Source organism: Loxodonta africana, chromosome 25 (genome assembly GCF_030014295.1).
Source record: "Loxodonta africana isolate mLoxAfr1 chromosome 25, mLoxAfr1.hap2, whole genome shotgun sequence".
Classification (NCBI taxonomy): domain Eukaryota; kingdom Metazoa; phylum Chordata; class Mammalia; order Proboscidea; family Elephantidae; genus Loxodonta; species Loxodonta africana.
Window position 1 is genome coordinate 32418626 of NC_087366.1, and position 27904 is coordinate 32446529.

Genomic DNA, 27904 nt, shown 5'->3' on the forward strand with positions numbered 1-27904 from the left:
CTTCCGTCCTGCTTAAGATGGCGGCGCCCGGGGTCCTCTGGAGCGGCTGCGGAGGGTGCCACCGCCCTAGGCGAGGTCGGGCCGCCCTGCGCGGAAGAACCGCCCCCAGCGGCTGCAGCACCACCATCGCTTAGCAAGGAATCCCAGGCCCGCCTGGGACGGCAGCCGCAGCATGGATTCTTCCAGTTCATCTAACTCTTGTTTATCCGTCGGCTCCACCAGTCCCAGCGCTTTCGTGCTCCTCTATTCGGTAGGCATTTAGGGGAAAGAGGCCCGGGGTGTGGTGGCGCGAGAGAAGACCCCCTCCTTTCCCGATCCCAGCTTCCTTCAGCTCACGACCCGTGGTCCAAAACAGCAGGTCCCTAGGTCCCGGAGGAGGGGTTAAGTGGTTGGCTTGGTTTCCACGGCAACGGTGTACCGCTGTGTAAAAGTGTTCGTGCATTTAGAAGTTTCTACCTGGTGATTGGTTCTTCCGGTTCCTTTCCGCTTATTCCTTGTCTTTCCCGCCATCGGGCCCTGGGCCTTCAGAAAGCCTCAGGACATAGGCATGCGGGTTGAAAATTGGAGTCTCCGCATCTCTAGCGAGGTCGTGTCGGACTGCCTTCTGGGCGAACCTGAGAAACCTGCGGGTCTGACCCAGCCCGAGATAGCATGTGGCTCCCGACCTCGCTCTGGAGCTGCTCTGGTATTCCTGGGAGAAAAACAGTTAGCTGCTTGTATGTAGCGACAGAGATTTTAAGACTCTAGGAAAATTTGGAACTTATAGAAAGTTTTATTGCCTGTTATTGTCTTCTATCCATCGTTGTATTTTTTTCCTAAAGTCATTTTGGAGGACAACTGATGTCTTCCAGTCTCTCCACAACTTGCATTTTCAGCACCAACCTTCTCAAATTTTCATGAAGAAATCATGAGGTGGAAGCGTTAGCCCTCAGACTTGCTCAATCCTGGGACAAGTAATCTGTTTTATCACCAAATTAAAGTTTAACTACTAAAAAAAAAAAAAGAACAAACCCCTTGTCATCAAGTCGGTTCCGCCTCATAGCGATCCTATAGGACAGAGTAGAACTGCCCCATAGAATTTCCAAGGAGCGCCTGGTGCGTTGGAACTGCCTTTATGGTTAGCAGCTGAGGCTCTTAACCACTACGCCACAGGGTTTCCTTTAACTACTTTAGGAGGAAGTAAAAGAATGCACTTTAACGGCATGTTATTATGCCCTGGCGGTTAGTGTCAGTTTTATTTCTGGCTTAAACGTAGTGTTAATTTGTGCAGGGAGGTCAAAACAGAGAAAACACAAAAGAGCAAGGTTGAAAAAAAAAACCGAGTTTCAAAAGGGAATATGTATGGCTTTCTTCAAATTGGAACACCACTGTTCTTTGTCTCAGCTGTGTTACTAGTATGTGGTTTGGGAACATCGGGGAAACTTCTGTTCTCTTGGTGTCAAGGATTTTAGGTTTATAATTGCTGTTAACTGTCCATTTCTCCCAGGCTTATCACTTGGCTCTCAGCATTGACCTTCTTACTCTACAGTTCTGTGAGGGAAATAGTGCAAGCAGGTGCATGTAAGGAAGAGGGTTGCTGTGCAGATTTGACTTACTATAGGTAGCTTTTTCTGGCTAAACTGGTTTGTGAATTGACTGGAATTTTCCTTGTATGTATTAAAGGAAGGAGTCCTTTTTTTCCTTTCCCCTTCACCACTGGAAAGCTACAGCTGCTAAACAAAAAGGTCAGCAGTTCGAATCCATTGGGCGCTCTTTGGAAACCCTATGGGGTAGTTCTGTTCTGTCTTTTAGGGTTGCTATCAGTCGGAATCGACTCATCAACAACAGGTTTGGGGTTTTTTATTTCTTCACTGCTGTTTTTTTAATGGCATGACTCTTGCCAACTTTTTCATGTAAGAGATTAAGGTTTTTTATGTGAGCTTTTCTACTTCTGATCGCTGGACAGCAACCCTCTCTAGCAGTAGTTCCCCCTCCTCCCTTGTGACTGCCCAGCTTTGACTTTCGTAATTACCTGAATTTATCCTTATGATTTCAGGCCATCCTTGTTTATTTCCTCTGCTACACAGTTACAATCTGTCTAATCCGAAAGTAGTATTTCAGAGATATTTAAGGTACTGCTGATTGCAGCAAACATTAGGGGTACCTACAGTGTTGTAGTCATTATTCTCAATATCCAAGGTACAGAAATTAAAAATCCAGCCCTTGCTTTCAAGGGGAGTCATACAAGTAAACAGTTACAATTAAGTGGGTTAAGGGCAATAGTTGAAGCATGCATAGTATATTGTGGGAATAATGAGAAGGGGCATCTGAGCCTGCTTGCCCACTCAGGGAAGGCTTCTAAGAGATGATACCTGAGCTGAGTTTTTGAGGGGTGAGTAGGAGATGATGGAGGGAAGAGTAACCTAGGCAGTGATGTAAGGAAACATTTCCCTACATGCATGGGGGAACCTAGTAGTTAAGTAAGGCTAGAATAAAGGGAGCATGAGAAGTGAAACTGAGGAAGTGAGCAGATGATAGCCCCTGAGGCAATTTTATATATCATGTTTACATACTTAAGGATAAAATCTTAACTTTATAAGAGACCGTTAAGGATAATCAGATTTACATTTTTTTTTTTTAAGTCTATGAGAACTACAAGGAGTCCTCATGGCACAATGTTTAAGCTCTTGGCTGCTAACCAAAAGGTCAGCAGTTTGAACCCACCAGCAGTTCCTGGGAGAAGAGACCTGGCAATTTGCTCCCATAAAGATTGAACCAAACTTGTTGCCGGCCTAGGAAGTCCTATGGGGCAGTTCTACTCTGTCTGCTATAGGGTTGCAGTCAGAATTGACTAGACAACACACAACAGCAACAACGCAACAGAACTACTAGGTTTCTGACATGGATAATTGTCTGAGTAGCTAACTGCTTTACTTAAGTAGAGACTGTAGGAAGAAAATCAGGCTGGGGAAGGAATCTGATGCCATAAGCATGGAGATCAGTTAGGATGAAGTAATCCAGAGAAGTGATATTGTTAGGTGCAGTCGAGTCGCGAGTCGGCTCTGACTCATAGCAACTCTATAGGACAGAGTAGAGCTGCCCCCTAGGGTTTCTACTGCACCACAAGGGCCTGAAGTGGTGAAGACCTGAAATAAGACAGTGGCAGTGAGGCTAGTTACTGTCCTAACTCAGCAGCTCTTGAATGTGGTGGCTAAGGAAAAGGGAGGCAGCCTGAAGTTGACTCCCGGGTTTCTGCAATTTGGCAACTGGGCGAGTGATGATGCCTTTCACTGTTAGGAACTATGGGAAGAAGAGCAGGTTTAGTGAGGGTAAAATAGTAATTTGAGTTTGGAATCTGTTGAATTTGAGCTACCAGAGGCAAATTAACTATTTCTCACTTGTGGATTACCACGTTATGGACCAGATACACCACCAAGTGTTTGAGTGACATCCAGGTACAGTTAAAAATATGGTAAAAACAACACCCAGTGCCGTCAAGTCGATTCCAACTCATAGCGACCCTGTAGGACAGAGTAGAACTGCCCCATAGAGTTTCCAAGGAGCGCCTGGCAGATTCGAACTGCTGACCCTTGGGTTAGCAGCCATAGCACTTAACTACTACGAAATATGGTAGCAGAGCAAAAGAGGAAGATCAGGGCTAAATATATAGATTTGGCAGTTGTCAGCGAGTAGGTTGTATCTGAAGCCATAGATGTGCTTGAAATCTTTCAGTGAGACCATAAAATGAAAAGAAGACTGGGGATAGATAACCACGGGTATACCCATGATCCAAGTGGAAATTTGAAACATAAATTGAGAAAAACACAAGTTCATTTAAAAGTGGTTTGATACCCTTAGGAGACCCATATGTGTTCACATCTCTAAGCCCTCACGTATTGAAATAAATTATGATTTGGTAATTTTTTTAAATAATTGCAGTACTCAAGTTATGTTTTTGAATCATTCAATGTGGGGTTCCTAATAATTTTTTTTTTTAACTTTGAGGTTTATAAACAAATAAACCATCCTCGAATGTAAATGCTGTAAGGGAAAGTAAATAAAATAAGAATATGGAACATCGTGGTATTTTTCTACTTATAGTAATTAAAAATGAAATGCCTCAACGGAACTTTTTAAACAGGTATTGAGGGGAGGGGGAAATCTTCTGTATTTAGTCTCCATTGTTTGAAAGCTTAATGCTAACATTTGAAAGAGACTTTCTGGCCAAATCTAGACTAGTATTATAAAACCAGTAGCTGCAGTTGGAATAATTTATCGGAGTAAGGATGTCTGATTCTTTGAGTTAGACTTGTGCTCTATCAATTAATAAATCTATAAAATTCTTAACATACATACTAACTGTATGCACTAAGTGCTATGGAGGCAGAAAAAAAAATTGGCTCTTATGGAGGCTAGAATTGGAAGTGAAGAACTAGTGTGGAAGTTGGAGAGCTAGGATACATTAACTAAATGAAACCAAACAAAAATAGGAAGCTGAGGCTGAATGCCAAATGAATGATATTCAGAGGTAAGAGAGTAGGAGTAGAAAGGATCGGTTGCACCTTCTTGGATTAAGTTGTTGAATGATGAGGGCAAAGACTTAGAGGCAAGAAAGCACAAGTCTTGGTCTGGGACAGTGAGGGAACTCCCAGGGAAGTAATTTGTTTACAAGTTTCTGTGTATTATTACTGAATACAAATGCTGGGCAGATTTTCACCAAAACTGGGTAGTTTGACTTAAAATATAGGCTATGGGGTATATATGAAATTCACTTAAGAGGGGTCTGGAGAAACACCTATAAGACAGAGGCAGTTATCGTCCATTTTTCTCCATCAGTTCATCTAATCTACCTTTAACTACCAGCCCTCCATTAAAACTACTCTTATTGAGGCTGCCAGTAACCTTCATGTTCCCAAATGGTGACGCCCTTCTCTGCCCTTATCTTGATCACACAGCAGCATTTAACACATTTGACCATTCTCTCCTTTTGGCTTCCGTAACACCTGGCTTTCTTCCTACTGTTCTTGCCAGTCCTTTGCTAGCTCCTTTTCAGCCACTAAAACTTGAAACACTTAGGGTTTGTCCTGAGCCCTCTTTTATTCTTCATTTATGCTACTCCTCTTTGATCTCATCTTTCCCGATAAACCCTGGTGGTGTAGTGGTTAAGTGCTATGGCTGCTAACCAAAGAGTCGGCAGTTTGAATCCTCCAGGCGCTCCTTGGAAACTCTATGGGGCAGTTCTACTCTGTCCTATAGGGTCGCTATGAGTCAGAATCAACTCGACGGCACTGGGTTTGGTTTTTTTGGTTATGTGGCATTGATTCTCAAATATTTATTTAGCCTTGTCCCCTCCCCAAACTTCTAGATTCAGCCAAGCTCTACTTGACTAGTAGTTATCTCAAACATAACATGTCCAAGGTAGAATTCTTGGTGTCGGTCCCTATCCCTAAATTGTCTGGTCGGCAACTCTTTTATCTTAATGATGTACCTAAACTCCCAGGGAAGTAATTTGTTTACAAGTTTCTGTGTATTATTACTGAATACAAATGCTGGGCAGATTTTCACCAAAACTGGGTAGTTTGACTTAAAATATAGGCTATGGGGTATATATGAAATTCATGTATACCACCATGTACCTAAATGCCGAAGGCAGAAACCAAGAGTCGTCCTTAATCCCTTTCTTGCTTCATCACCTATGTTATCCTTTCAACAAGTCCTAACAGATCTGCCTCCACAATGTGTTCCAAATCTGTCCTCTCCATCTCTATAGTACTATTATCTATTCCAAGTCATTAACTTTCACCTACCAGAGCTGCCCATTGCTGTTAGTCTTGGCACTGTGATAATCTGTTATCTATCCAACAGCCAGATGGCTTGTTATAATCTGAATGAAAAATCCGGACACCTTAAAGTGGCCTGTTAGGCATGACATAATATGGTAACTGCTGCCTCTCTGACTTTATGAATAATCGTGCTCACTGGGCATTAGCCACACCGGCCTTCTGTTTCTCAAATGGTAATCATGCTCTCTCCTTGGAATAGCTGTAGCTCCCTCTTTTTGGAATGCTGTACTTTTACAGAACTTTGCATTACTGGTTCTTTTTATCATTGAGGTCCCAACTCAAATATCACCTCCTCAGAGAGGCTTTCCCAGCTTTTAGAAGGTAGTTCTCCAATTGCTGTTCCTCATTTAATGTTCTTTATATTCTTTTTCCAGTTGTGTGCAGCAGGCTTGTACTGGCTCACAAGAGCTGTTAAATTTTCATGACGATTGTGAGCCCATTGTTAAAACAGCCACTATTTTAAGAATAAAAATACATTAGATGACTTACAAATAAATAAATTCTGTTAAAGACGTAATAAATACTCAAAACTCAGCTCTTCCTAGTTCTTTTACTATTTCCTGTGCTCTTGAGATTATTTATGTCTATTGGGCTGTGTATTGGAAATACTACGTAACAGTGTGCTGTCGCACATCTCTCGCCAACACCTTGTTCAATGAAGTCATATTGGTAGCTTGAAATCTGCCATGGTGGGAGTATATATACTACTAAAACCAAACCAAACCAGTTGTTGTCGAGTCGATTCTGACTCATTGCGACCCTATAGGACAGAATAGAACTGCCCCACAGGGTTTCCAAGGAGCAGCTGGTGAATTCGAACTGCCAACCTTTAGGTTAGCAGCCATACACTTAACCATTGCACCCCCAGGGCTCCATGTATACCATAGAAATTTGCCAATGCTATAAATCAGGGCTCTCCCATGCCAGTTTTTAAGTGATTGAACATTTACGGGCACTGGCTACTGGTGATATCACTAAGTGAATTTACATCATTTATTTGTTGTTGTCTGTCTTTCTTTAAGGGAATGTAAGCTCCATCAGTGCAGGTTCCTTGTCTCCCTTCTTTATGTGTATTCTCAGTGTTTAAAACAGTGCCTGGTACCTTGTGGGCTCTCAGTAAATGTCTGCTGAATGAGTGGATCTTCCAGAGCAGTTGAAAAGGAGGTACAAGGAGAGGCCCGTTTAGCTATCAATTGGGAGAGGCCTGCTATACAAATTAAGATAGGTAAAGCAAACAATGGGGAAGAGATCCAAAACCAAAGCCATGGCCCAAACTATTCTGACTCATAGCAAAACCCATAGGACAGAGTGGAACTGCCCCATAGGGTTTCCAAGGCTATAAATCTTCACAGAAGCAGACTGCCGTATCTTTTTCCCATGGATTGGGCTGGTGGGTTTGAACTGCCTACCTTTTGGTTAGCAGCCGAGTGCTTAACCACTGCACCACTAGGGCTCTTGCAGAGAAGAGATACTTCAGCTAAATCTTCTTACTTGGTCCCCTGTTTGTATTATGCTCCTATCATCCTTATGTCAACTAGCCATGTAAATATATTTATTTGGTAATGGTAGATAGTTCTCCAGCATGGTACACGGAAGGCCAGTTAGTGAGAAGTAACACTGAACCGTGGCTGCTCATAGGAATCACTTGGAGTACTTTTAAAAATAACTCTGGTTCTTGGGCACCACTCACAGACCAAACTAATCAGAATCTCTGGATGTGCATTTTTAATACTGCCCCAGTGATTTTAATGTGCAGCCTTGGTTACAAGACCACTGGGTTAGACATTGAGTCAGGACCAGACTGGGGAAGGACTTGAATGATAAGTTTAGAAGTATGAGCTTTATTCTGTGACTTTTGGGGCACTATCATCAACAGAGTTCAGGAAATGCTTTCATTCAGTAATTTTTTTTTTCATTCTAATAACAATTATTGAGCTCCTCCTAGAACTGGGAATACAATAATGTGTACAACACATTACATGGAAACCCTGGTGGTATAGTGGTTAAGAGCTATAGCTGCTAATCAAAAGGTCAGCAGTTCGAATCCATGAGGCGCTCCTTGGAAACTATGGGGCAGTTCTACTCCATCCTATAGGGTCACTATGAGTCGGAATCGACTCAACGGCAATGGGTTTTTTTTTTTTAATATATCACCCTACTCATAGGAAGTTCACAGTTTGGTAGGGGAGACACCCAAAGTTTAATAAAGTGTTTTAGATGTTGTTGTTAGGTGCTGTCAAGTCAGTTCCGACTCAGCGACCCTGCAGGACGGAGTAGAACTGCCCTATAGGGTTTCCAAGGAGCAGCTGGTGGATTTGAATTGTTGACCTTTTGGTTAGCAGCCAAGCTCTTAACCACTATACCACTAGAGCTCCTCAAGTATGTTAGATACTCTCATGAAAATGTACTGAGGGTTCAGTAAAAACCCAAAGGATAGGATGACCAGCTCAGTCTAGGTTAAGGGGAGAATGAGGAGACATACATCAAGGAAATGAACATTAGCAGTGGTTGATGGATGAGTGTTTTCCAGGTAAACAGGTGCGGAAGGGGACATTTGCAAATGCCCTCTTTCAATAACTGGTGCCAAATTAAAAAATGGGCAAAGGATATGAATAGGCACTTCACCAAAGAAGACATTCAGGCAGCTAACAAATACGTGAGGAAATGCTCACGGTCATTAGCTATTAGAGAGATGCAAATCGAAACTACAATGAGATACCATCTTATTCCAACAAGGCTGGCATTAATCCAAAAAACACGAAATAATAAATGTTGGAGAGGTTATGGAGAGACTGGAGCACTTATACCCTACTAGTGGGAATGTAAAATGGTACAACCACTTTGGAAATCTATTTGGAGTTTCCTTAAAAAGCTAGAAATAGAACTACCGTATGATCCACCAATCTCACTCCTTGTAACATATCCTAGAGAAATAAGAGCCTTTACACTAATAGAAATGTACATACCCATGTTCTTTGCAGCAGCACTGTTTACAATAGCAAAAAGATGGGAGCAACTAAGGTGCCCATCAACAGGTGAATGGATAAATTATGGTATATTCACACAGCGGATACTGATAGGCTTAAAGTCAGGAAAGATATGCGTCAGGGTTGTATTCTTTCACCATACCTATTTAATCTGTATGCTGAACAAATAGTATGAGAAGCTGGACTATATGAAGAAGAATGGGGCATCAGGATTGGAGGAAGACTCATTAACAACCTGTGTTATGCAGATGACACAACCTTGCTTGCTCAAAGTGAAGAGGACTTGAAGCCCTCACTAATGAAGATCAAAGACCACAGCCTTCGGTATGGATTACACCTCAACATAAAGAAAACAAAAATCCTCACAACTGGACCAATGAGCAACATCATGATAAACAGAGAAAAGATTGAAGTTGTCAAGGATTTCATTTTACTTGGATCCACAATCAACAGCCATGGAAGCAGCAGTTAAGAAATCAAAAGACGCAGTGCATTGGGCAAATCTGCTGCAAAGGACCTCTTCAAAGTGTTGAAGAGCAAAGATGTCACCCTGAAGACTAAGGTGCGCCTGACCCAAGCCATGGTATTTTCAATCACATCATATGCATGTGAAAGCTGGACAATGAATAAGGAAGACCGAAGAAGAGTTGACGCCTTTGAATTGTGGTATTGGTGAAGAATATTGAATATACCATGGACTGCCCAAAGAACAAACAAATCTGTCTCGGAAGAAGTGCAGCCAGAATGCTCCTTAGAGGCAAGGATGGTGAGACTGTGTCTTACATACTTTGGACATGTTGTCAGGAGGGATCAGTCTCTGGAGAAGGACATCATGCTTGGCAGAGTACAGGGTCAGCGGAAAAGAGGAAGACTTCAACGAGGTGGATTGACACAGTGGCTGCAACAATGAGTTTAAGCATAACAACGATTGTAAGGATGGCACAGGACCGGACAGTGTTTTGTTCTGTTGTGCATAGGGTCCTGTGAGTCAGAACTGACTCGATGGCACCTAACAACAACAACAATATTCACACAGTGGAATACTAAGTATCGATAAAGTACAATGACCAATCTGTGAAACATTTCATAACGCAGAGGAATCTGGAAGGTATTATGCGGAGTGAAATTAGTTGCAAAAGGACAAATATTGGTGAGACCGCTATTATAAGAACTCAAGAAATAGTTTAAACACAGAAGAAAATATTCTTTGATGGTTACGAGGGTCCGGAGGGAAGGAGGGACAGGGGTATTCACTAATTAGGTAGTAGACAAGAACTGTTTTAGGTGAAGGGAAAAACAACACACAATACAGGAGAAGTCAGCACAACTGGACTAAACCAAAAGCAAAGAAGTTTCCTGAATAAACTGAGTAGCAGGGCAGGGGTCTGGGGACCATGGTTGCAGAGGACATCTAGGTCAATTGGCATAATAAAATCTGTTAAGAAAACATTTTGCATCCCACTTTGGTGAGTGGCATCTGGGGTCTTAAACACTAGCAAGCAGCCATCTAAGATACATTAATTGGTCTGAACCTACCTGGAGCAAAGGAGAATGAAGAACACCAAAGACATGCAGCAATTATCAGCCCAAGACCCAGAAAGGGCCACATAAATCAGACTACATCAGCCTGAGAACAGAAAAACTAGATGGTGCCCAGCTACCACCAATGACTGCCTGACAGGGAACACAACAGAGAATCCCTGATGGAACAGGAGAGCAGTGGGGTGCAGACCTCAAATTCTAGTAAAAAGTCCAGACTTAATGGTCTGACTGAGACTAGAAGGACTCTGGAGGTCATGGTCCCCAGACCTTTTGTTAGCCCAAGACTTGAACCATTCCCAAAGCCAACTCTTCAGACAGGGATTGGACTGGACTATGGAATAGAAAATGGTACTGGTGAGGAGTGAGCTTCTTGGCTCAAGTAGACACAGGACACTATGTGGGGCAGCTCCTGTCTGGAGGGGAGATGAGAAGGCAGAGAGGACAGAAGCTGGCTGAATGGACACGGGGAATACAGGGTGGAGAGAAGTCTCATTAGGGGAAGAGCAACTAGGTGTACATAGCAAGGTGCATATGAATTTTCGTATGAGAGACTGACTCGATCTGTAAACTTTCACTTAAAGCACAGTAAAAAAAAAAAAAAACTGGTGCCACCATACACCAAGAATTTGCCTGTCTTGATCAGCAGTGCATCTGCATACCCAACCCATACCATGGTGCCAAGCATATAGTAGGTGCTCAAATATTTAATAATGAATGTTATATTCTGTAGAGCTAGCAACTTGAACAAAAGTGTGGGGAACCGTGAAATAGCATAGCTTCTTTAGAGAAGTGCAGGTCTTTTGCATAGCTGGACTGTTTTAAGAAGGGGAATTGTAGAGAGGTACCCGCCTACCTCTCTACCTTTGAGTACTTACACAGAGTCTTGGGTCAGTTGCTAAGAAGCATGAGACATGATCCTGTGAGTAACAGAGAACCGTAGAAGGATTTTAGATAATATATTTGGCAAGCTTTTTCAAAGTACACATGCCTGCTGTTCCCCCTTAGGTCCTTGCTTGTCCTGAGGGGTATGTGTGTGCCTCCCTCTCCCCCCTTCACCCCCTTTGTCTGTATATGACCCTATGTGATTTAGATCCTTCTCTCTCCCACTCCAGGACCACTAAACAGAAAGTCCTTAAGACCCCTTTTAGCTCTAAAATTACGTAATGGCAGTTTGTTGCATTCTACCAAGTCGGAGCCTATGCAACTGTCTATTACTTTATTAATGTGAAATTTGAAAAAGTTCTCCAGCCTTCTTACCAAGAGTATATCAATATATTACAACAACTGCAATTTTATACCAGAATTCCAGAATTTAAAAGATTTTCCCCTCATGTGTTCTCTGTATATATGGGGGCGTAAATATTTTCATGTTTGTTGGCACTGGGTGGGTTGTATACGTAACATGTTTTACATGTTGCCTGTTTATATTTAAACTCTTCAGAAATGTTGTTTACTTCAATTTATATCCTTATTATGCCTAATTGTGGTCTCAGTTTAACATTCTGTATTTTTTCTGTTACCTCGACATTTAGTCATTCAATTATTGAACAATTATTGAGCATCTACCATATTCCAGTCACAGCTAGATGTTGAGAATACAAAGAGGAAACAAACTGACCTATCCTGGAGATAATTGCATTTCAGTAGGGAAGACAGACATGCAAACAATTACATCTTATGAGATACATAGATGTTTACAGTAGGAAAAGAACTCCAACTGAAGAAAGCAAATAATTCTCTCTGGAGAACTCTAGGAGCACATTTAAGAAGAGAGATACCTGAGATAGGATGACAGGAACAGAAAGGCACTCCAACAGAGAGATGAGCATGTGCAAAGCAAAGAGGGATGCCACCTATGACGTGTGCTGGAGACATGCAAATCACTCCCTATTGCCTAACTAAGGTATATTTAAGGAACCCTGGTGGTGCAGTGGTTAAAGTGCTTGGCTTCTAACCGAAATGTATATTTTAGCTATAATTATTATTAACATTACTACCCCCAAAAACTATGAGTTGATTCCGACTCGTAGTGACCCTATAGGACAGTAAAACTGCCCCATAGGGTTTCCTAAGCTGTAACCTTCACGGAAGCAGACTGCCACATCTTTCTCGCATAGAGCCACTGGTAGGTTTAAACTGCCAACGTTTCGATTAGCACTTGGTGCTTAACCACTGTACCATTGCTTTTATAATCAGAAAAATAAACTTTTAATATTACAAAGGTCATTGATAGCCTGATATACAGCAGTTTCAAGGGTTCCTTGGATAGAAGCTGAATTGCAGTGGCTTGAGCGGGAGATAGGAAAATGTTGTTATTGTTAGTTGCCGTTGAGTTGGCTCCAACTCATAGCAACCCTGTGTACAACAGAACGAAACACTGCCCGGTCCTGCACTATCCTCACAGTTGTTGCTGTGTTTGAGCCCATTGTTGCGGCCACTGTGTCAGTCCATCTCATCAAAGGTCTTCTGCTTTTTCTCTGACCCTCCGCTTTACCAAGCATGACGCCCTCTCCAGGGACTAGTCCCTCTTCATAACATGTCCAAAGTATGTAAGACAACTACTTAATGATAGCTTATATGGGAGCACTTTACTTATTGAGAGAATTTTCCTTTTCTTTGCACCTATGTGGGTTTATTTTATTTGATATAATTTTGGGTTTCTAAAGTATGCTTTGACTTAGTGTTTAAATCTAAGTCAAAGAGGAAGACAAAACAAGTTTATCATTGTGGTAGGTGAAACCTTGTAAAATTGGTCTGAATACTCTAGAGCTTAATGTCTCATCTTTGCTGTCTTTAAGTTTCTCAAAGGGGTATTGAGCTTGCAAGGATAGCAATCAGAAATATGGTAATAATAAAAATGATTATGATAATTCAATATCAGTTTTATTGACCCTAATTATCATTACATTTCTTTTTCTTCCTATATGTAAATCTAACATCAGAACACTGCTCTTGTTCATATTTTGCAAATTAAAAATTTTGACAAAGATGAAATCCTGCCAATGTGGTCTCTAATGTGTCGTGTTTTATCTTACAGTATGTGCTTATTTTCTCTCATTTGCCTCACCCACAGAAGGAGCTCAAAAAGCGGGATGAGTTTGAAGATATTTTAGAGGAGAGAAGGCATGTCAGTGACTTGAAATTTGCAATGAAATGCTACACACCTCTTGTCTATAAGGGTATTATTCCATGCAAACCAAGTGATATTAAATATAGTGTTCTCAATTCTGAAGAGATTCGTTATACCATTAAACAGGTAAGTGATTCCCCACTTAGAGTTGTTCATTATCAACAAGTTCTTTCTCTTCTTGATTCTATGAATTTATCTTATCTTTAATGTATCTTTTAAAATTTAGTTATGTTCAGCATGTTCGTCAAATACTTATCGTACCCATACTGTGTTAGCTTCTTCGCCAGGCACTGGGTGTGTAACAGTGAACAGGCAAGTTCAACAGTTTCTGACCTCTTAAGTTTGTAGTCTAGTGGGGAATGATGACACTTGTATGGTCAGTTGAATAAGATGATATGAGACATGCTAGTGGGAGGCCATTAAAGAGGCAACTGATTTGGTGTAGGCAGTCAGGGACGTGATTTTAATGAGACCTGAAAGATGATTAGGAATTTTCTAAGTGAAGAAAATTGTTCCTAGCAGAGGAAATAACTAATTCCAGTGGTTTTCAAATTTTGTTGCACTTTAAAATCACTGGGGAGCTTTTAAAAATCCCTGTAACAAGGTCAGGAGCCCTGGTAGCACAGTGGCTAAGAGCTTGGCTGCTAACCAAAAGGTCAGCAGTTCGAATCCACCAGCCGCTCCTTGGAAACCCTATGGGGCAATTCTGCTCTGTCCTGTAGGGTCGCTATGAGTCGGAACCAAGTCCAATGTCACATAACAACAACAATGCCTACGTCTGCCCCCATACCATTAAATCAGAGTGTCAGGCGGGGGGAGCCAGGCATCAGTATTTTTTGAAGAAGCCTGGGTGATTCCAAAGTATAACAAAGTTTGGGAACCACTGGCTTATTTTAAGGACTGGAGCTAAGAGAAAACATGCATGGTCATAGTACTAAAAGTAATCCATTATGACCAGATCAAAGAGAGAAAGAAGGGATAATGATAAAAAATGAAACTGGAGAAGTAAGCAGGGGCCAAGTTGTGAAGGGCTTTGTAAACCACATAAATGAATTAGGTTTTATCCTAAGTACAATGCAAAGCCATTGAAAATTTTCAAGTTGGGTGTGACAGGATCATTTTATGTTTTAATAAAACCATTCTCTTAAAAATAGAGACTGAAAGTCTGTTTATGATGCTTTTGAAATAATCCCTTTCTGAGATCTTAGTTGCCTGGACTGAGGAGCAGTTGTAGAAACAGAGAAATGGATAGATTTAAGAGATTTCACAGGTAGGATCAACTTCATCTCCTGGCGACCTACTTCTGTAAGATTACAGCCATTGAAAACGCTATGGAGCACAGTTCTACTCTGAAACATGTGGGGTTACCATGAGTAAAAATGGACTCAACAGCAGCATATTTGGTTTTTTGGTTTATCAACAGGTTATTTAGTGACCAGTTGGGTTTAGGAAGTAAAGGAAAGGAAAGAATCAAGGGTGATAGAGCTATTCACTGAGGTCCTGAACTTAGAAGAAGAAACAAGTTTGGGAGGGAAGCTTAGCTTTGTTTTGAGCATGTGAAGAGAGAGTACCTGCAAGACATCAAAATGGAGGTATTCAGTAGGCACAATTAGAGTTCCTGATGGCTGGTCTTCCATGTTGCTCACATGGTCAGAGGTCTTTCGGTGATAAGTGACGCACTGCAACTGTTGCTGTCCTGGGCTTGATCACTTCCGCATCATCAGGTTTATAACTCTGGAGTATAGCTTGGAGTGACTTTTTTTTTCCTAACAGCTGCTTCCTGTTGCTCCATGACCCTTCTCTTTCTAGTCAGAAAAGAACCTGTTCTTCTTTCCTAATAACCCTCTGAGGAACATGCTCTTTTTTTTTTTTTGGTCCCTATAAACATCTGAAAGGAAAGCACACATGCAACTAGTCCTGTGTTTTTGTAAAGATAGAACTCTTTCAGAATTGCAGCAGTCTTATCTCTCTCTGGTAATGAAAGAATGTAAATGGTTTCCCCCGCTTCTTTTTTTTATAATTTTTATTGTGCTTTAAGTGAAAGTTTACAAATCAAGTCAGTCTCTCACACAAAAACCCGTATACACCTTGCTACACACTCCCAATTACTCTCCCCCCTAGTTAGATAGCCCACTCTCTCCCTCCACTTTCTCTTTTCGTGTCCATTTCGCCAGCTTCTATTGACTATCCTTTCTTCAATACCTTCCTCTTTGTTGTTACCTTTTTACCACTGGCATTTAATATGCTTACGTCTCTTCTAGTTTAAATAGACCTCCTCTAACTCCATGTCGTCTCTACTTATTACCCATTTTTTCCACACCTCTGTTTTTCTCCTCCTCTTTGAAGAAGTTGGCTATGTTGCCACACTTTTTGCCCTTTGTTTACTACTCAACTCACTGGAATCTGGTCTCCAATCTACTGTAATAGTTCTTTCCAAGACTGTGAGTGACTTCCTTATGGCTAGAATCAACCTCATTCAAATCTGTGATAGCCTTTTGCACCATAGACTCCGTGCTCTCCTTTGTTTTCATACCATACTTTTTGCCTCACCTACCATATTTTTTTAATCATTCATCAGTTGCCTTTGCTCTGTCAGGGTTCACTCTAGTGAATCCCATCCTCATCACCAATTATGTGAAACCAACCCAGGAAGACTAAGATCACCCACTTTCTGATGCCAAATTGTGTGATGGATAACAAATCCTGCTCCACATGCCAACTGTGTTCTGTGGAAATCTCAGCTTCTCTTTTCTGTTCAGTTCAGACTTATCTGCCCATGCAGTCTTTCTCTCTCTCATCCCCAGCCTTCTGAGGCTGGGTCAGCAGGTATCAGCTGCAGGCTTGGAAGTCCACTTGACTCCCTCTACTTCAGACCAGCTGGCCCCAAACTTGAGATTTTCCTTTACCCACTTAGAATATCAGCCACAAGCTCAGGTGTCCACATGACTCCGCCCACTTTAGACCAGCCAGCCCCTACTACTCTGTTGGGTCCTATAATTCACTGGAACAACCACAGAGCTCACAGAAAATATCATACCTTCAATAACAGCTTTAATGTAATGGTAACAACAACAAAAAAAGATACAAACAAAGAGATGCATAAAGCAAGGTCCAACAGGGGCCTCAGAGTGGAGCTTCTGCCCAGGAGACGCATTACTCAAATGTTCCCTCTTAACAACCAGGAAGCCTCACCTGAGTCTCAGAACTCAAGGCTATTATAGGCTTGCTTCACAACATGGCCATGATAAATTACACCATGTTTTGCTAGGCTTATTCAGTATCGGGACCCCAGGTGGTCCAGTTCTCAGGAACCAAGGCCAAATAGCTTTCTGTCATTTACTACCACTTGCTTTTGTGTTTTGTTGGTTTATCTTAGTGAGCCTTTTTGGTTCCCTTTTCCTTTGCTTTTGCATTTGTTTTTTAGATATTTTCTTAGTGGTTACCGTAAATATTACTTTTAATAGCTTGTATTTATAAATTCCCAAGGTGAGTTTGACAAAACAAGGGGATACTGATTGGTTTAAAGTCAGGAAAGGTGTGTGTCAGGGTTATATTTTTTCACCATACCTATTCAACCTGTATGCTGAGAAAATAATCTGAGAAGCTGGGCTATATAAAGAAGAACGGGGCATCAAGATTGGAGGAAGACTCATTAGCAACCTGCGTCATACAGATGACACAACCTCGCTTGCTGAAAGTGAAGAGGACTTGAAGCACTTACTAATGAAGATCAAAGACCACAGCCTTCGGTATGGATTGCACCTCAACATAAATAAAAAAACGTCTTCACAACTGGACCAATGAGCAACATCATGATAAACGGAGAAAAGACTGAAGTTGTCAAGGATTTCATTTTACTTGGCTCCACAATCAACAGCCATGGAAGCAGCAGTCAAGAAATCAAGACGCGTTGCATTGGGTAAATCTGCTGCAAAGAAACTCTTTAAAGTGTTGAAGAGCAAAGACGTCACCTTGAAGAATAAGGTGTGCCTGACCCAAGCCATGGTATTTTCAATGGCATCATATGCATGTGAAAGCTGGACAATGAATAAGGAAGACCAAAGAAGAATTAATGCCTTTGAATTGTGGTATTGGTGAAGAATATTGAATATACCATGGTCTGCCAGAAGAACGAATAAATCTGTCTTGGAAGAAGTACAACCCGAATGCTCCTTAGAAGCAAGGATGATGAGACCGCATCTTACATACTTTGGACATGTTGTCAGGAGGGATCAGTCTCTGGAGAAGGACATCATGCTTGGCAGAGTACAGGGTCAGCGGAAAAGAGGAAGACCTTCAACGAGGTGGATTGACACAGTGGCTGCAACAATGAGCTCAAGCATAACAACGATTGTAAGGATGGCGCAGGACTGGGCAGTGTTTCGTTCTGTTGTGCATAGGGTCGCTAAGAGTTGGAGCCAACTTGACAGCACCTGACAACAACAAAGGTGAGTTTGTACCAACTTCAGTAATATATAAGAAATTCTTTACTTGTACCGTTGCTCCCCACCCATCCCCATTTTGTTGTTGTTATCACTAATTAGTCTTTCATGTGCCCTGTAACATAATTTTATCCTTGCTCTTTATACATTTTTCATTAAAAAGCATGAAGGACAAAACAGGATTATCGGGCATGAAGACCTTATTACTAGCCCTTGTTCTTCTCCCTGAATTTCCCTTTGTTGGGATACCTGCCTTCTTAACCCTTACACTATATTGCCTTCTGTTCCTGGTCTGAATACCCTATTTCAAAGGACAATCCCACTATCTATTCAGTTGCCTAAAACAGAAGACTAATTATCACCCTGCCCTTTCCCTTCTCCTCAGCACCTATTACTACCCTTGTTTGGGCCTTTACTATCTCTGGCTTGAACTATTGCAGTAGTTTTCTAACTGAATTCTCCTTCCTAGGCTTATTTCCTGAAATCACCCTTCCTACCAGTCCCTTGATTCTTCCATTTCTCCTTTGTCTTATTCTGCCCTTCTGTCTGCGCTTCCTGTCCAGCCTTTGTTTGGATGATCTCATATTTCACCAACATTCTTAACTCTTAACTCTTCTGTACCCCGATCTTCCTTGCAGACTGCCAAGAAAAGAAAGCAGCCTAGGACCTCTGCCCGTCCACCTGCTCTGTTCACGTAACCAGATGACTACTGCTGCTGCTGAGAGTGTTGGCAGAATTGCACAGATCAGTTCTTTACAAACACATGATCCCTTGTGACATCAGTCCCTTTTCTAGTTCCACTTCCATTCCCTTTTCCTCGACTTGACCAAACCTTGATGCTGCCTTCAGCTCTTATTCTTTCAGATAAAGGAAAACATGAGAGGTTATCTTCCTCAAATTCCTGGTTCTTATCTTCAAATGTGTCTGTAACAACACCCATCCCCACATCAGCTTTTTAGTCTAATCTCAGAGACAAGGCATCTGTTCTCCCTGTCAAGTCTAACCTCCCATGTCTGGTCTTGATGCCCTCCCTTCCAGCCTCTTTTAAGACCTTCTAACAGGTACTCTTCTCTTTTCTCTATCGTCAGCCTTTCTCTCTCAGCTGGCTTCTTCCTACTAGCCTATAAACAAGTCCAAGGCTTTTCCATCTTGGAGAAACATTTTTGCTTTAACTGGATACTCTTTTCTCCTTTTCTCGTTCAAATTTTTCAGTTATTCTATGCCTACTGTCTTTACTTCCCACTTCCTGTTCATTTAGTCTTTAGTCCGTTTCTATTCAGTATGGGTTCTGTCCTGACCATATCACTAAATATTTTCTAGCTAAGGTCACTGTTTCAAATAAATTCTTAGTTAAAATAAAGATAAGACATGGAACTAGACAGAATGGTGGTTGTAGAACAGTGTGAGTGTACTAACTACACTGAATTGCTCACTTTAAATAGTTAAAATTATGTCATATGAATCTCACCTTGTCATGGATTGAATTATGTCCCCCCAAAAATGTGTGTATTAACTTGGTTAGGCCATGATTCCCAGTATTCTGTGGTTGACCTCCATTTTGTGATTGTAATTTTATGTTAAAGAGGATTAGGGTGGGATTGTTAACACCCTTACCAGGTCACATCCCTGATCCAGTATAAAAGGAGTTTCCCTGGTGTGCGGCCTGCACCACCTTTTATCTCTCAAGAGATGAAAGGGAACTCTCCAAGAGTTGGGAACCTCCTACCACCAAGAAAGTAATGCCAAGAGCAGAGCGCATCCTTTGGACCTGAGGTTCCGGTGCTCAGATGCTCTCAGACCAAGGGAAGACTGATGCAGCGCCAGGACCCTCCTCCATATGCCAGAGAGAAAGCCTTCCCCTGGAGCTGATGCCCTGCATTCAGACTTGTAGCCTGCTGGACTGTGAGGGAATAAACTTTGTTAAAGCTATCCACTTGTAGTATTTCTGTTATAGCAGCACTAGATGACTAAGACACACCTCAATGAAAAAAAAAATTATATTCACTGCATGTAATCGAGGAAGTTGGGGGCTCCTATATGCCATCCTAACTCTTATGTGCCTCGTCCTAAAGCAGAGCGTTCTCTTTTGGGGAGGATAAATATTGTGTATCACTTATAGACTTAAATACTTTCCAAAGTGCTTATTTAGGGGAAAGGTAAAAGGGTCAAATCAGATTTCCTTGAGGACAGAGATGTGACTTGCTCGTCTCTAGGCCCTTGACAATCCTAGCACACAGTAAACATTTCTGTTTTCTTTACAAAAGAATAAAGTATGCCATGTGGCTAAAGAAAGTTTCATTTTAAGATCATTGATTTCACTAATTATCCTTTGATAGTTTGGCAATTTTTGTACCAGTGACCCATATATCTGATATAATCTGAATTGGTTATTTCAAAATAATCTTATATTTTTACCTTGTATGTTATCTTGTAATAGCATTGAACAAGCAGATGAAGTACTGTAACAATTTACTAGGAGAGACTGCGAAATGTATATTCAGGATACTTGATCATGGGCAACAACTTATTTTAGAGAGCTTGGCTGTAAGCTTATTAACAAATCAAGTGGAAAGGTGAGATGTTTTCTTAGTCTAAAATGCCATCCTAGAAAACCAGTCTCTTTGAATTTCTAGTCTTTAAACTTTTCTAAATAGGATCATTTATCTACTTTTACTATGTTGAAAAATAAATTATGCCATTTTAAATTAAGAAAACATACAATCTTTGAGTTATAATATCGGTCCATTTGTAACCAGTCATACTGGTTTGACTAAAAAAGTTCTGGCTTTTTTTTTTTTTTTCCCAGAAATTTATTCCTGTGTTCCATTTACTTTTAGCTTTCCAAGGAGTCTCTTCAATCCATTGATGTCCTTCGAGAAGAAGCTTGTGAAATCTTGGATGAAATGAGTCACAAACTGCGTCTGGGAGCTATCCGTTTTTTTGCCTTCACCCTGAGCAAAGTATTTAAACAGATTTTCTCGAAAGTGTGTGTAAATGAAGAAGGTATTCAGAAAGTGAGTGTTGATTTGTTTTAAAAAAAGTCTCTTTTATAGCCCCTTGCAATTTAGTCAACTTAAGGAAACCTCATTTTGTCACAGAATAACTAAGGTCTAATTAGTCATTGGAAACCCTGGTGGCGTAGTGGTTAAGTGCTACAGCTGCTAGCCAAAGGGTTGGCAGTTCAAATCCTCCAGGTGCTCCCTGGAAACTGTACTCTGTCCTATAGGGTCGCTATGAGTCATAATCAACTCGATGGCACTAGTTAGTCATCAGACATCCAGTCTGGGTAGAAGAGGATCTATGTCTCTTAAGGGTTTTTTTCTGTTTAATTTCAGACCTACAGACTTCAGGCTAACTTACTTCGTCAAGTAAGACTTAGAGACTTACAAATTCACTTATTGTCTGATGTACATAAAAGTTACAAAAATTATACAATGAATTAGATGTTCCAACATTTGGCTTTATCCTTTTCTCAATACTCTGGGGTTTATTTCCTCGAAACAAGGACATTCTCCTATAGCACAGCTATCAAACTAAGGAAATGAGCCTTAATTCAATACTCATAATATAGACCTTATTTGTATTTCACCGGTTGTACCAGTTCTGTCCCGTATTGAAAAAGAAAATCCCCAGTCATATGTTGCATTCAGTTTCCCTTTCTCTTTAGACTCTAATTTAGGACAATCTTTATTTGTGTTTCGTAGTATTATTTTTAAAAAGAACAGGCCAATTGTTTTATAGTGTCCCTTGATTTGAGTTTGATCAGTGGTTTCTCCATATTAGATTCTGGGGATATTTACTTCCATCACGTGGCAGAAGGAGCTGTCTGCTAGATTCTTTACTGTAAAGCTACTGTTTGACCTTTTGTAATTAGTAAGTCTCTTCTAGGGAGATATTTTGAGACTGTGTAAGTGTCCTCTGTTTGCTCATAGTTTCCCCTACTAGTTTTACCAGCCACTGATGGTTCTTGCATGAACCTTCATTTGCTTTCCTCCTCATGCCTTTTAACATTTTGTTTTTATTCAGTCATTTACTTTCCTTCCAAGATATTTCTTCTTTTTCCTCCTCTGACTATTTTCTAGACTGCTGAGTTACTCTCTGGATCTCTGTCAAACAACATATGGTGCAGTGTTTAGGCTGGCCATGTCTTGACTGATTACATATTACCTTGGCTAGGTTGCTTATATTTAGATTGTATTAGACGCATGACTATTTTGCAAACAAGGTAGCTGAGGCTCAGACCTTAGTTATAAATATGTGATATTAAACAATGCATGTAAAGCTGTGAACTTGCACCTACAGCACAATTTAAAAGAAAAAAAACTATATATGAAATCCTTACTGTGTAAGATGTTTTAATATGGTGCCCAACTGATATATGTTAGTGATCATCATTATTATTATTCTGATCCATAAAAGCTTGCATTTTTCAGGTAGGGTGGTCAGAGAAGACTCCTTAGAGGAGGAGTGTGAAGGCCTGTAGCATTACTTACTGCCCCAGTGAATTGTTGTTGTTGTCAGCTCAGGGAATTGAACCCAGGGTTTCTCGTATGGAAGGGAAGAATTCTACCACTGAACTACCACTGCTCCCCAAAATTTACATTTTTAATATTCTTGCATTATGTGACATTGTTTAACTAGAACTCTGAAATAATATTTTTACCTTAGACTAAATTGCTTTATGTGTATGGTGGGGAGGCAGAATATATACATGATTTTTTTTATATTATACACATAGATACATATACAGATATGCATGCATACAAGTGTGTATGTAGTAATTATATATACATAAATGTATGTAGATATTATATATGTACCCTCTTCCATTCTCTGGCTTGAGATCTGATTTTAATAATATGATGACTAAAATTATTCAAAACTTAAAATTTATTTTAAAGCTACAACGAGCCATCCAGGAGCATCCAGTTGTTCTGCTGCCTAGTCATCGCAGTTACATTGACTTTCTGATGTTGTCTTTTCTTTTATACAACTATGATTTACCTGTGCCAGTCATAGCAGCAGGAATGGGTAAGTGTTTTTTTTTTTTTCCTACTTTTTGTTTATTATAAAAATCAAAATGTTCACTGTAATGATTTTAACAATGCCGGGGTATTGGAAGAACTACTGTTCCCTCTTAGTGCCTAACAGTTTGGATTATGTCCTTTCATAGTGTGTTTTACTATGCTTAAATATACGTCTACAAGCATGTATGCACACAGGGTTTTTGGTTTTGGTGCGCAAAAATGAGACTGTATTACCTATATATATTACTTGCCTTTTTTTTTTTAATTTAATATAATATCAATGGCTAGATTTCTAGGTCAATAAATAGTTCTAACATTATTTTTAATGGCTGTATAATATTCAGCAGTGTGTGTGGAGCAGAATTTAGTAGTTTTGCTACTAAAACAATGCTGCAATATATTTTTTTAATAATTTATCTCAGTAATGAAGCCACTTCTGAGGTTCACCCTTCAGCCAGAGATGAGACAGGCCCATAAAACAAAACGTGACTAAAGGGGCACACCAGCCCTGGGGCAAGGACTAGAAGGCAGGAGGGGACAGGAAAGCTGGTAATAGGGAACCCACGGTTGGGAAAGGAGAGTGTTGACATGTCGTGGGGTTGGTAACCAGTGTCACAAAATATGTGTACTAACTGTTTGATGAGAAGCTAATTTGTTCTACAAACCTTCATCTAAAGTACAATAATTAAAAAAAAAAAAAAAGTCTCAGAAAATTACATTTGGTGTAATATCATTTTTTCAAAACTCAAAGACAAAGCCATGTACTTGTAAATAAATCTGAGTGCAAAATCTAAAAATATATATATATAATTTTATATTTTGTTGTTGAAAATATACACACCAAAAACATACACCAGTTCAAGTTGCTACGTGTACAATTCAGTGACATTGATTACATTCTTCAAGTTGTACAACTATTCTTACCCTCCTTTCCTGAGTTATTCTCCCCCGTTAATATCAACTTATTGCCCCCTAAGTTTCCTAGTCTTTTGAGTTGCTGTTGTCAGTTTGATCCCATATAGATAGGTCTTAAAAGAGCATGGTGCTCCAGGCAGACGTTCTTTACTAGTTAAGCCGAACTGTTGTTTGGTTTTAAGAAGACTTCAGGGGATATTTATATGTGTGTATGAGGTTTTTGTTTTGTTCTTTTCTAGGCAGAAGGGTGGGAGGTGAGAAGAGAGATTAGTAAAAATTTAGATAAAGTATTATTGTACTTTGATATTGCATATGTTAAAATTTTATATCTAAGTTTCCATCAATTTGGAGATATCTTTTAGTATGTAATTATTTTAAACATAGACTATTATTTTAATTATCTAATTAAAAGCACCTTCACATATCAATGTGTATTCTAGTGGAAACGAACTTTGAATTCCTCCCGCTTTATAATACAGTCTCTATTTCTGTCTGTAAAGTAATTTTATATGTAGGCAATAAGTCCCAGAGGGTTCCCTTAGTTCAAGGGATATTTTTGGTGTGACGTTTAAAGATTATCATAGGGTAGTAGTTTCAGGGGCTCATCCAGCCTCCTTGGCTCCAGAAAGTCTGGAGCCCATGAGAATTTGAAATTCTGTTCTGCTTTTTCCCCCTTTTGATCAAAGATTCTCCTATAGAATCTTTGATCAAAATGTTCAGTAATAGTAGCCAAGCACCATCCAGTTCTTCTGATATCTTGGCAAAGGAGGTAGTTGTTCATGGAGGCAATTAGCCACACATTCCATTTCCTCCTCCTATTCCTGACTCTCCTTCTTCCTCTTTTGCTCCAGGCAAGTAGAGACCAATTGTTATGCCTTGGATGGCCACTTGCAAACTTTTAAGACTCCTGGCACTACGCAATGAACTAGGAGGTAGAACAGAAGCACTAAACACGTTATTAGGCCAATTAATTGGGATATCCCATGAAACCATGACCCTAAATATCCAAACCAAGGAACTGAATCCTATGAGGTGTTTGGTATATATGCAGCCTCAGCAATTCTGCAATACATTTTTATATTTGTGCTTTTCTTACTGAAGGATTGATTTCTACAAGTAGGCTTGCTGAGGCAAATAAATTCTTCACCAGCTCACTTTCAAAGTAGCCGGGAAAGTTGTAATGTATATACCTTTGTTGATAAATGCAGTAAACAGTAAGGCGCAAACCGCCGTGGGCTTAAGCACTTTAAAGGCATTTTCATCTTTGTAGACATGTGAGGAAGTTATTTGAAAATTAAGAGATAATGAGAAGAATGCTTGTTTTAAAACTGTTGGTAGAACCATTCTTCTCATTCTGAACTTCTACTTTGTTAAATCTGTTCTACTAAAAGGAGGTTGGTATATTTACCTGGTAAAAGAAAGGTGAGAGAGAACTGGTTTGGCCTGGGTGATCAGAGCATGAAGGACACATGTTGGCCTGTCATCAAGTTCAGCCACTGTCTAATGAAATTAGCATCATGACATCGTCGAGGTTGTCACATTTGCTGGTGTTGCCCCTTGTCTCTAGCCGGTCTGGCTGTCTGTGCGGTGGTGCTTGGGTTGGCATGAGGTAACCTCTCAGCGACTGCCTGGCCCACAGAGTCCCTACTTTTCCATTATCATTCCTCATGGATCTTAATCTCAGAAAGCGTAATTATTACAGTATTTTTACACAAGTAATATATACCTTCTACAACCATGTCTCCCCCCCGCCCCAGGAGGTATTTGCAAGTACACTGTGCTAATTTTTTTTTTTTAAGCAACATGTAAAAAAAAAAATGGGCATAGCGGTGCTTACGAAAATGCCTCGTGGGAGGAGGGTACTATTATTGTGTAAAAATACAGTAATATCTTAGGTGTATCTCACATACATGAAATCTTGCTTTACAAGTGTTTGAGTTTAGATCTTTATGGAACGTGTCAAGATCTGTAAAGAAATCTTATCCCTCCTTTAATTTTTAGACTTCCTGGGAATGAAAATGGTTGGTGAGCTGCTACGGATGTCAGGTGCCTTTTTTATGCGGCGCACCTTTGGCGGCAATAAACTCTACTGGGCCGTGTTCTCTGAATATGTAAAAACCATGTTACGGGTAAATGCAAATAATTACCAGCTACTTTCAAGCTATGTTTTATTTTCACTGACATTTGCTACGAGATCTTATTTAAATATTTAACTTCTGGGAGGAGCTGCTGAGTTATTTTTTCCCCCTTCAAGGAATGCTCATAAGCGAGTTAACTGGCGGCTCTTTTGTTTCAGTCACACTGTAAGCGGTGTTTGCTCAGAGGGCTGGGGAGGGAGCTCGGGAAGAGGAATCAACAGAAGCGTTCATCACTTTGAGAGTAGGCAATGGGCTTTGTGTTTTGTTTTGTTTGTTTGTGTTTTCTCTTTAAAGAATGGTTATGCTCCTGTTGAATTTTTCCTCGAAGGGACAAGAAGCCGCTCTGCCAAGACATTGACTCCTAAATTTGGTAGGTCACTTACAGATGAGAAGACTGTCGCTTTCAGGAAAAACAAAAACAAAAGCTTTAAACAGGGCCTCATCGTAACTGCAGAATAGAACTTGATACTTTTTGACAAGATGTTACTTTACAACTATTTCTTCAAGTGTTTATATTTATGGGCTTGGTGTATAATGTACACCTTCAGTGTATTCCTGTTTTTGTGCCCCTTGTGTGCTCTTCGGTGGGTGTAATAAAACGTTTTTCCCTGTGTTTACAGGTCTTCTGAATATTGTGATGGAACCATTTTTTAAAAGAGAAGTTTTCGATACATACCTTGTTCCAATTAGCATCAGTTATGATAAGATATTGGAAGAAACTCTTTATGTATATGAACTTCTAGGGGTTCCTAAGCCTAAAGAATCTACCACTGTATGTAAAGAACAGCCAGATTTGATCTGATTTGCCTTTCGAGAATATTCTAATTTACACGTTCTCTAATTCCTAAATGTATTCCTTTTTGTGTTCTTTTCCTCTGTTGTGCCACTGTTAGGGATTGCTGAAAGCCAGGAAGATTCTCTCTGAAAATTTTGGAAACATCCATGTGTACTTTGGAGACCCTGTATCACTTCGTTCTCTGGCAGCTGGGAGGATGGATCGGAGCCCATATAACTTGGTTCCAAGGTACAAGGGTCTGTGTTTTGTTTGTTTGTTTTTATTGTTGTAAAGGGATATATAGCGAAACATTTGCCAATAAGGCACTGTGGTTTTATGAACTTATATAGGAATAAGGATTAAAATCTAGAAGTGTGAGTTGTGATTCTTGAGTCGACCACTCCTAGGATTGAAACTTGGTTTACCTGAGGTCGCACAGCAAATTATTGGGGAAGCTCTATCATTTACATTTTCTCCAGTGGAAAGCTTCAGTTAAAGAAGAATTATTATATGTTTGCCCAAGAAATGTTTAGCTGCAGTATATATATGCAGTGTCAAATATGCAGAGTCAAACAAAGGTCATTCTTCTCAGGGAACTGGTTCCCTACTAACTTAAAAGTGGTAAGATTCATTCTCAAACAGTGTTTGTATAGGAATTGTTGAGTACTATTGGTAGACCAGCAAAGTATGTACTAAGTATTATTTTTGATCCTAGAAAGGATTGAATAAGAATAAAGAATAACAATGAGTGGGAGTGAGTCCCTGTTCTTAAGAAGGTTTTATGGGCAAGTAAATGTATTAGGTTCTCTTCAGGATGCAGGGTACAGATGCACACGTGGGTTTTCTTAATTTAGAGAAATACACACGGGAAGAAAGGAAAACAGAAACCATTGACCCAGCCAGGCCTCCCAGGACTGCAGCAGCATTCAGGAGTTGTCTGTAGCTCTCACCATCCCAAAGCAGCTATGGCGCCTCAACAGCAGTTTCATTAGTCATCTCAAAAGCAGTATTCGGTTTTAGGGCCATAGGCTTTTTCTCTGTAGATCTCAAATTGAGTTGCCCAGTTATTATCAAGTACAAGGCACCATACCTGGCTACCGCTTTCATAATAAGCCAGCTTATCATC

The 27904-nt window shown here is 40.3% G+C and overlaps 1 protein-coding gene across 2 annotated transcripts in view; it reads left to right on the plus strand.

Annotated features, from left to right (window-relative positions):
* Positions 1–19: 19 nt before the first annotated feature.
* GNPAT (glyceronephosphate O-acyltransferase) overlaps positions 20–27904 on the plus strand; it is a 42077-nt gene continuing 14192 nt past the window's right edge. The window contains exons 1-8 of one of the 2 annotated variants that reach the window (XM_064276655.1): positions 20–250; positions 13425–13607; positions 20761–20937; positions 22825–22954; positions 25867–25994; positions 26298–26373; positions 26624–26775; positions 26897–27027. In XM_064276655.1, the coding sequence (XP_064132725.1) occupies positions 173–250; positions 13425–13607; positions 20761–20937; positions 22825–22954; positions 25867–25994; positions 26298–26373; positions 26624–26775; positions 26897–27027 (1055 nt within the window). In that variant the 5' untranslated portion in view covers positions 20–172. Of the gene's footprint in view, positions 251–13424; positions 13608–17214; positions 17930–20760; positions 20938–22824; positions 22955–25866; positions 25995–26297; positions 26374–26623; positions 26776–26896; positions 27028–27904 lie in introns of those variants that run through there. The other variant, XM_064276656.1, reaches the window with a different exon arrangement.